The sequence below is a fragment of the Sinocyclocheilus grahami genome, unplaced genomic scaffold (genome assembly GCF_001515645.1).
Source record: "Sinocyclocheilus grahami isolate Dianchi unplaced genomic scaffold, SAMN03320097.WGS_v1.1 scaffold10.1, whole genome shotgun sequence".
NCBI classification, from domain to species: domain Eukaryota; kingdom Metazoa; phylum Chordata; class Actinopteri; order Cypriniformes; family Cyprinidae; genus Sinocyclocheilus; species Sinocyclocheilus grahami.
Genome location: NW_015505189.1, coordinates 2,432,337 through 2,442,542, shown reverse-complemented (window position 1 = coordinate 2,442,542; position 10,206 = coordinate 2,432,337). Strand labels below are relative to the sequence as shown.

The window sequence follows — 10,206 nt, the reverse complement described above, 5'->3', positions numbered from 1 at the left end:
AACTGCAGTTATTTACTAAACCAACTGCACACCGCTATATCCTCAAAGTCATGAGGTCAAAACATGTTTACTAAATCCTTTGGTCCTCTTGGCAAGAAGTGGAAAATGTAAGTTTTGGATACAAATATTTGCTTTATGTCATTTATATCTCCCCCGACAGGAGGCACAACTGAGCAGACTCTGAAATAGCCCATCTCATCCATTCAGACAATAGCTCAGGGTTCCTCAAATCTTGCCCTGGAGGGCCAATGCGCTGCAGAGTTTAGCTCCAACCCTGATCAAACCAATAGTATCCAGCTGCAGCCCTGCAGCACCAGCAGTTTCAGAACCACAGCCACAGAACCGGAAGTGAGGGGAGGAGCTTACATTTTTTTAAACAGTAGCGCCACCTTACGGTTTTTAAGGGGTAATTTGCTTTTAGAACACACCATACGTCATACTTTATGTATGCATTTTATAATGACATATTAAGCATTTTAGAAACATTACTATTGCGTAATTTAGTTGTAGACCTATACAGTTATTCGTTTCATTGTATTATGCGAGTAATTTCCTGTTTGTGATATTAAAAATAATGTTTGAAACTTCTGGGCATTTGATATGAAATATACTTTAATCACAAGATTCAAAATAAAGGTTTACTCCAAAGTCAAGAACACGTGCATCATACATTTTTCTGTATGAAAACTAAAACATACACACACACAAACAGCAGCATAATTTTAAAAGTAACAATCAAAATGTACACAATAATTCAATTGAATTTTATAAAATGAACAATTCACTATTAAGCCCATTTTGTCATGACAATCCTGCATGAAAATTTACAAAATTAACAATTCACTCTTGGGCCCATTTTGTTATGACAATCCAACAAAAATAACTCCCCTGCGCACAAGATGAAATATGAAGGGCACTCTGGAAACTTCTGTTCCAGGAGATTGTTGAGGGCCTTTTCCTTGTCCTCTTCCTCCATTATAAGGAAAAGAGGCTCTTCCACTGGCCCCCTGAGCAGATGTCTGTTTAATGGAGCCATTTCACAACTTCTGTCAGATTACTGGAATCTCCTTCATTACAGAATATTAAAGGAAAATGTAACTTTAATATTTCTTATTAATGTATATAGATAGATAGATAGATTTGAGACATACCTCACAAGCATAGCCTGTTATCCAATTGGAAGGGCCTCTTGTAGGGTTTCTGCACTGTAATATACATGTATCTTGGTTAATTTCAAATTGGTCAGAAGGGGGTGCAAATGTAATGGTGTGCTGGAGGAAATGTCCAGTACCTTTCAGAGAAAACCATCTGGAGTCCACCATCTCCGTATGATGGGAATGTCACAGTGGAAGACACAAACATAGAGAAATCTTTAAATATCAACTGCTACATCATAAAGGTCAATTACTTTAACTGATAACTACTTACAGATGTAAAATCAAAGGGTGCTCCCAAGACAAGATGTACTGGAAAACAACAAAAAATAAGAATCTTCTCCCTGTAAATGGCACAAAAAAACCTTCCTTGTTCCTTATTTAACAACTAAATAATCACACCAATAACTGGTTGCAAAAATGTATAGTATAGCCTAAAATAATTAAGTACACAGGTAAACTATTATGCAATAATAAATTGTGAGTACATACATTAAACAAACAACTCAAGATATGCATACCTCCACAGACAACTGCATGTTGAAGTGGATTTGAAGATTACTTTTTAATTTGACCAGTTTGGTTGGCTTAAACATGCTGGTCAAGCAGAAAATAGCTGGTAATTGCTGTAACACTTGTTGCACTGCTGCAGCTCAGGTAATGTGTCACCTCTCTGAATCCTTATGTCTCTACAAGAGATGAAGCCACACACAATTATCTCAATGATGACAAATTGGATTAAAATAACTAAAGTACAAGGTAATATTAACACACAAACAATGCATATAACAGAGGGAATTAAAGCAAACAATTTATTTTTTATGAATAATAAACGTCTTCAAAACTTCACCACAAGGCCCATTTACAGCATGCATCCGAAAATTAATCGAAACAGCCACAGAAAAAAAGTTATATACTATAAAGTATGACAACAAGATCAAGTTTCAATATAAGATAATAAAGCCAAGCACACATTAAGTTCTTAGCAGATAAATGCTTTACGTAATATATATGATAATTATCAAACATATGATAGCAAAAACATTACAGAATACTCACCGCGCTCTCTCGGTGTCAATAACTCCGCCCCTCACTTCCGGTTCTGTGGCTGCGGTTCTGAAACTGCTGGTGCTGCGGGTCTGCAGCTGGATATATCTCGATCAAACTCACCTACCTGGGAATTTGTAATGATCCCGAAGACATTGATTAGCATGCTCAGGTGTGTTTGATTAGGGTTAGAGCTAAACTCTGCAGGAAATCTCGTGGGCCAGATTTGAGGATCCCTGCAATAGCTGTTCTTAATCATCATTTTTTCCCATTATACACACAGTAATACCGGATAGCCTATTTGTAAAAATAAAGCACCGTGTATGTGTTATGTGAAGCATCTGCCAAGACTCAACAATAGCATGTGGTTGGTTTCACGGTCAAATAATAATAATAATAAAGATATAATAAAATAATAAAGAGAATTCTAGACAATTAAGCATATTCCAAAGATCATCTTAAATGTCATGACATAAAGGTTTGCAGTTTCACAAATATTTTTGTGAACCTTGTGGCCTATTTGTAAAATTGAAAATCTCCTCTGCACACACACAGTTGTGCTCAAAATTATTCATATCCTTGGTAAATATGATCAAAGAAGGCTGCGAAAATGAATCTGTATCATCAATTTTTATTTAAAACATTTACTAAAATCTAACCTTTCATTGGACAATAAGAATTTAAAATGGGAGAGAAATCTCATTATGAAATAAATGTTTTTCTCTAATACACATTGGTCACAATTAATCATACCCTTTTATCCAATACTTTTTGCAACCTTCTTTTGCCAAGAGAACAGCTCTGAGTCTTCACCTATAATGCCTGAAGAGTTTAGAGAATATCTGACAGGACCATTCCTTCATCCAGAATCTCTTCAGACGCTTCAGATTTCCAGCTGCATGTTGATGCTTCTCCTCTTCAGTTCACCACATTCATTTTCTATAGGGTTCAGCTCAGGAAACTTGGGTTGGCCAGGGCAGAAGCTTGGTTTAGTTCTCAGTGACCCATTTTTGTTTTGATTTTGATGTTTGTGGATCATTGTCCTGTTGGAAGATCCAACAATGGCCCATTATAAGATTTCTAGCATGGACAGTTAGCTTAACATTTTTTATCCATTGGTATTTTATAGAATCCATTATGCCATCTATCTGAACAAGATATCCAGGATCTCCGGCAGAAAAGTAGGCCCACAACATTAAAGATCCAGCAGTATATTTCATTGTACACATGGGGTACTTTTTTATCCCTGTGTGCACCAAACCCATCTTGAGTATTTGCTGCTAAAAAGCTCATTTTTTTAGTTTCAACTTACCATTGAACCCAATCCTGTTTAAAGTTCCAGTGGTGTCTAGCAAATAAATATGCTGGAGTTTGTTTTTGGATGAGAGCGTTTTCTTCTCTAGTTTTTTCTTGAAATCCTCCCAAACAACATTGTTTTTTTTAGGCTTTCTGACCCCAAGACTCAACTATTTTCTTGTGATCATTGGAGTCTTTGGCCACTCAAACTCTCCTCCTCACCGTACATTAGGACGATATAGACACACGTCCTCTTACTGTATTAGAGAAAAATACTTATTTCATAATGTGATTTTCCCCCACTTTTTTTTTTTTTTTTACTTTAATTAAAGGTTAGATTTTTTTTTTGTGAATGAAAGATTTATTTTCACAGCCTTCTTTGATCATATTTATCAAGGGTATGAATAATTTTGAGCACAACTGTACTAAAGCTGCTCTTTGCAATTGAAATTACTGCAACCTTTTAATTGATTTTAGCAGGTGATATTGATTGCCTATTGATAATAAAAAGCATGCCGAAAGTTTGCCCTAGAATCAAAATGTAGCTAAATTTGAGCTTGTCTATATTTTGTGAAATGTGGACTCTGCTTTGAGAATTTCAGTTAGCCAGTAGGTTGTGGCTTGTTTCATTGTCTTGTACCTGTAAAATGTTTTGATGAATCAAAATTCTTGGATAAGCATAAGAACATTTGATTCGAAAGAAGCTTGCTAAAGGAAAACAGAATCAGAGGGAATTTTTTTTTATTTTTGAATTTACAATTCCTTAATAAATAATAGTTATAATTTGGGGGGGGGGGGGGGGTGAATGTACAGCTACTTCCACCCCTAAATAAATTACAATGCAGATAAAAACAACAAAGAAACAATTTCATAACAGAAATTCACCACAAAATGCTAAACACAGAAAAACATGATCTATCCAGGCATTACACAATCTGTGCAGTAAAACAGCTTGTATAACTCAAAAGCTTGAAATCTTGCTCTCAGTTTTAAATTAAGAGACTGCATTTTCCACAGAGATTTACAATATAGTTTCTGTCTGTAATGTCCTGTATATCGTCTGTGGTTTATATGTAATGTTAGGTATAATGTTTTTCAATTTGAATTGCCACTTGACTATAATACGGTAGCTAGTTAACTGCATGTTATACTGACTCAGTAGTTACTGAAAGAAAAGAAACAGCATACACTTTTCGACTTGCTCAACATTCATAAGACAAAACTGAGTGAGGTCTGTAAACCAGACAAATATATTTTGAATCTAATGAAATACAAATGTAGTGAGCAGAATTGAAGAAACACTGATCCATAAATTTCAAGACATGGGATGAAAATGAGTAGGGCAATCTGCACTCTGCATATTACTAGAGATCTTATTGAATATATGAAGTGCTGAAAATTAACCATCCATTTTATTATCTGAAACATTCTGGAAAAATATTATTGTATCTACAAGAGTTTTTATATAATGAAAATACACAATACATTACATATGTAATCCAAAAACATTACCAATTCTGCAATTTTTTTAACAAAAAGTCTTATATTTGTGCTGCCAATGGACTCTTTAGAATTTCATTGTTCTAAATTTGGAACTCGGAAAGATTCTGGGTACTTATAGGGCAGAAATGAGAAGGCGGGATTGTCAGAAATGATCACACACACACACACACTCATTTTACACTAATTAGAGTAATCAGCAGCAATGATTTGTTCTCAGTCTCTGTTGACTGAGATCTGGGTGGATTGCACCGACCCTGTTTAGTAAAGGTAGTTTATTTTCACCATGGGTTGTCTGTCAACAGCTAGTCTATGTCTGGGGCCCTTGTTGCCAGAAATAGCAATAATTAGGATAGGGAGGGAAAAGAGGAAACGAGAAAACGTGTCAGACTGCTGGTAAGCCATCCACAGAGGCCGCCCCTGCTTTTTTTCAACTTGCTTATGTATGTGTGTGTGTTTCCTCTGATAATACTACGACCATCCCTAATGAGAAAGAGACCGTTTTGGTGTACGTGGAGGAGAATCCAATGTTTTGAAACTGTGAAATTGGGCGAGACGATATTATCTGATACCCGAACAGGCCACACACAGTGTCTCCAAATGACAGAACATTCAGAGTGTGTACAAATACCAACTAGTTACAATGCACAGGCTTGCATCAAATGTCTCATAAAATTACAAATAAAATCACAAGAGATACACAATATTTCAGAACCATTAGCCAATATTAGAAATTGTATTCATTTATCCATATTGGTTGATATTATACGTTTAACTTTTCTGTCATTTAACACTTAAAGTTATACTTAAAAACACTAATAATTTAATAACACTTAAATGTAATCTTTGGCAAATTTCAATATGAAAATACAAATTTTTTATATATAATTTTATGATGCCTAAATTCCCTTGTAGCATATTTGTTAGTGTTTTATTTTTAATTTCTGCAGACAATATAGCGTACAATTTTTATATCAGTCATTTATTCATCATAAATTGAAATAGTTTAAATATAGATAAACATATGAGAAGAATATTCCATGTCATTATGAATACTGATTTTTAATTCTCTTGCAAGATTCTGTGGCCGCTCAATGTAGATATTGTCAACCTGTTAAGCCGAGTTTGAACTAGAACATTCTAACAACAACCAAAACGATGCTTTAATTATGTTCTAATCTTTTTGGAGAGTGGGTGAAGTCATGCTAGACACACACTCCCTTTATCCATAATCTCTTGGTCATCCTATATAAACCCACCCCAGCTTCAGGTCTACAAATACCCAAAACACACATGCCCTTGACAAAGAGGACGGCAAGGCAACATAAACACACAAGTAGGAACAGAGCAGGACTGTCAAACAACTCCTGAAGAAACTTCCAAAGGACAGACTAATTTGTCAAGAAGGTAAATATTAAAAACACAATATACTTTAATTCAGTTCTGAATTTTGTCCAATAAATGTGCTGAATTTGCTACATTTTCTAAAACAGTTTTTATCATTTCTAATCCGCTTATTGTGTTTGCTGTTAGCAGTTTATCTTAATACATGCAAATATTTGGGGTCCAAACATTTCTAAACATCATGTTGTGTGGTGTTGTACCCTCAGATGACGTGCTCCAGGTGTTTGCTACTTATTCTGGTTGTCTACTTCTTGATGGACAAGCTTTTTGCTTTCCTGATACCAGACAGACTGCGAGTGAAAAGAGTAAATATCACATTAATTATATGCGGAGTTAATTCTCTTCTTGAGAGCATTTACATTTATATACAGGTTTTAATATAGCATTGCAATAAAAACACTTTAATATGTCACATATTAAAATGCATCTGATTTCCTGCAGAGCAATCACAGGTCAGATCAGGAGATGTCGCCACACATCTATGAGCTCTCTGATCTGGCAGACTTGTTCCCAGGAAATGAAGGGGAAATGACTCGGGACTGGGAACCCAATCCCGCCAAGACTCCCGATTTCTTTTCCCCTATGGAACACAGCAATGTGCAACCAGCAAACAGCAACCGCCGCAAAAACAAGGATAAGAGGCGAGTAGAAATATTTACTGTTATTGTATTAAAAAATATTATTTATATGAAAATATTTAAATTCAAGTTCAATAAAAATTAATAGAACATTTTTATTTTAATTGCTATAACTAACCTCAGTATTAAATTCTTTTAAATGTCTGTTTAAAAGAGCTTTCCAATTTTTTTATTTTTTGGATATGGAACTCTTAGTTCTCTGTAGAAGCGATCTCAATGTTTTCAGACCCCAAATTCACACACGATTCCTATATTTATTACCCTGAATAGGAGGAGGATCACGGTTCCTCTGGACCCCATTGGAAGCTCCTACTTGTCTTCCAGGAACAGAAAGGTATTTTCTATCAGAGAAAACCACAGTGGTTTGACTACATATATTTGAACTCAACAGATTGCATATCCTATTAATGTAAAAATAAATATTTTTCCCCCTTAGGAGGAACCTGAAGATTTTAAGGAATACGATGCAAAGTGATCAAACTAACAGATTACATATACCGTTACAAAGGACACCTAATGTTTTGGTCCTTTTTCGCTTGTGTGATTTTTTTTATATATATATATTTTATTGAACTTTTGGTTTCTATTAAGTCATTGGATCTCAGGTTTATAAACTGTGACTTATTTATTTGTATTTATGTTTTTCCAATATTAGCTTACCCACTCCCTCTAGTGGTGTGCAAACTGACAGACACTGTACTGGTGTTGCTGCAAAATAAAATGTACATGAATAAACTATTCAATCATGTCTAATGTACTTTCAACTTATTTTAAATCACAAAATACATGATGCATCTTAACACAAAAGTTAGATTAGGAAAATAAGACATTCTAACCCCAATAAAGAAAAGTTTTATTTCTCTGGGTAGTTAAAGAAAACAATATCAGATGCAAAAAAACTATTTGCTTTGCTTTTCTCTTCACTTTCAGATATGTACACTTCTCAAAATCTGTAATATATATGAAACATGAAGCGAGAGAAGTCTGGCTTTTGGGGATTTCCAATCCCCCTTGCTTCGCAAATAAAACAAAGGAAAAAAAACTCCAAACAATAGTCTCCAAACTATTTCAAAAGAAAGAGCTTGTAGCAGAAATGAGTAATCTTTGCCAGTTCTCAGAGTTGAAAACCCCCAAACACTTCTTGAAAACAATAATTACAACCATTTCATTCGAGGAAAGCTTCAGCAAAGCTCCTAAATCTAGCATTCACATCTTATTAAACTGAAATCTTCCAAAAAATTGAACACATTGAGAAAGAAAAAAAAAAACACTACGTTGTGCAAGTAATAAAGACCAAACAGTATTGATAGCTTCTTCGATAAAGTACATGAGTTAACATTAAGTAGAATTAGATTAAATTCATTTTTGATATCAATAATTGCAACTGAATGGAATTCCTGTTTAAATGACTCGTATAGCTCTTTATATTTGAATATCTAATACGTGTTAGCTGACTGGTCAAGTCCATTTGGGTTCGATTTCTTACAGAAATATCAAATGAAGAGGTTGTAATCAAATGGTTTTATGATCACCTACAGGAAATGGCACTCAGATTAACACATTACATCTATTAGTCTTCAAACAATGGCATCTATCCCAATGAAAAAAAATCAACTGGACAGTTCACTAAGAAATAACGCATTTTCTAGTAACAGCAGTGTCAACAATTTCTCATAGCAGCTCTTTGGCAAAATCATAACATTTTTCTGTATTTTGTATAGGTTTTTTTTTTTTTTTTTTTAAACTTTTAAATAGACTCTTATAGTACCAAAGTAACCAATATAGTATACATCTGTGAAAATGTAGTGTGGCTTCTCTAACTTCTCCAAAGGAAAATAGTGCCACTTACTAAATATGTAAGCTGCTTACTTTAAACAAATGACAATTTTGTGTGACAAAGAATAGTGTACGCATCTGTGGAATAGTTACAAATGAGCCAAGATCAATTACCAACTCAGGAGGTAAGAGATCAAGTCAAATATTATTTTTCAGCGAACTCTGCATTGGAGACTATTGACTGTTAAACATGTAAGGAGTAACTGGTCGCCAAAACTAGAACTGCAAAGAAAGAGAGGAAACATTTGATTTTGAAACTAATTGTTTTGGATACAAAAACTAGAGAACTGGGAACATTCAGAGCTTTGAGGGAATGAAGACCCCCTCATCTAAGTGTCTTTCTTATGACTTGACCGTCGAGAGTCTCTGCATTTGTGGCAGTTAAATATGTCGGGCACATTAGACTTCTTAATTTTGGCGCAAGAGAGGTGCACCCACACACTGCACTGACTACATTCAATCATGGGCCGTCCTGCAAAGGGTTTACCGCAGTAACAGGTGATCAAGTCCCATGAATCATCCCCTGTAAGGAAAAGACGCATAAAATTGTTTTAAAAATTAGTATTTAAATTGTAAAATCATGTAATTATAAAAAAAATAAAAATAATGTTTAACAATATTTAAATACATATATACACACACACATATACATATATATATATATATATATATATATAGCTGCTGAAAACATATACGGAGTTTACATTTTTTCACCACACTGACATAAAATTCTGTAACAAAATATTAAAATCCTTCAATGATTATTTATGAGCATCTCCAAACCATCTAAATCTTCTTCAGTCCCTAATAAACCCACCTGACTCTACCATTATGTCTTCATCCGCAATCCAAGTCTCGCCTTCACTGGAACTCATATCCGCCTCTCTGGTGGCTTCCTCCTTTTCTTCTTTCACCTGGGCCTGTAGTCTGCGCTCAGCCGCTGCTCCCTGGTCCAAATGCTCCTCTCCATGTCCGAGACCATTCTCGGAGTCTGTCTCGCTGTGGGCCGAGCTCTTAAGCTTCTTAAAGGCTTTGGACTGTTTGGGGTTTTTACTACGCTTGATCCTTGCACGCTTCTCGCCACCGCTGCTGCCATCGCCAGCGCCTGAACTTAGAGAAAGATGCTTCAGCTTCTTGTCCTTTTTGCGCTCAGCTTTGCTGGCCACCTGGCCCTCATAAAAAGGGTCTTTTAAACACATTTTACCCATCAGGGTGCTGTCAGATGACAGCCGCCTCATGCTCTTGTTGCTCTTATTGGCACGAGCCTTGCGAACGAACGTGTGGATGGTGTGCAAGTCCGACGTGCCGTGACTCCAGTTGGGAGCCATGTT

The 10,206-nt window shown here is 35.3% G+C and overlaps 1 protein-coding gene and 2 long non-coding RNA genes across 4 annotated transcripts in view; 1 reads left to right on the top strand and 2 right to left on the bottom strand.

Moving 5' to 3' along the window:
- Positions 1 to 1,432: 1,432 nt before the first annotated feature.
- On the bottom strand, positions 1,433 to 2,259 carry LOC107594669 (uncharacterized). Its single transcript, XR_001610183.1, has 3 exons — positions 2,214 to 2,259; positions 1,676 to 1,843; positions 1,433 to 1,466 (listed from the first exon to the last, which is right to left on the bottom strand). It is a non-coding gene; the product is annotated as an uncharacterized lncRNA (long non-coding RNA).
- A 5,045-nt stretch (positions 2,260 to 7,304) lies between these two features.
- Positions 7,305 to 9,117, top strand: LOC107593557 (uncharacterized). The gene is made up of 2 exons (XR_001610099.1): positions 7,305 to 7,373; positions 7,476 to 9,117. It is a non-coding gene; the product is annotated as an uncharacterized lncRNA (long non-coding RNA).
- Positions 8,756 to 10,206, bottom strand: part of LOC107593540 (PHD finger protein 23B-like) — a 6,415-nt gene continuing 4,964 nt past the window's right edge. For both annotated transcript variants that reach the window (XM_016283297.1, XM_016283307.1), the window contains one exon: positions 8,756 to 9,398. In XM_016283297.1, coding sequence (XP_016138783.1) covers positions 9,205 to 9,398 — 194 coding nt within the window. In that variant the 3' untranslated portion in view covers positions 8,756 to 9,204. The remainder of the gene's footprint in view (positions 9,399 to 10,206) is intronic.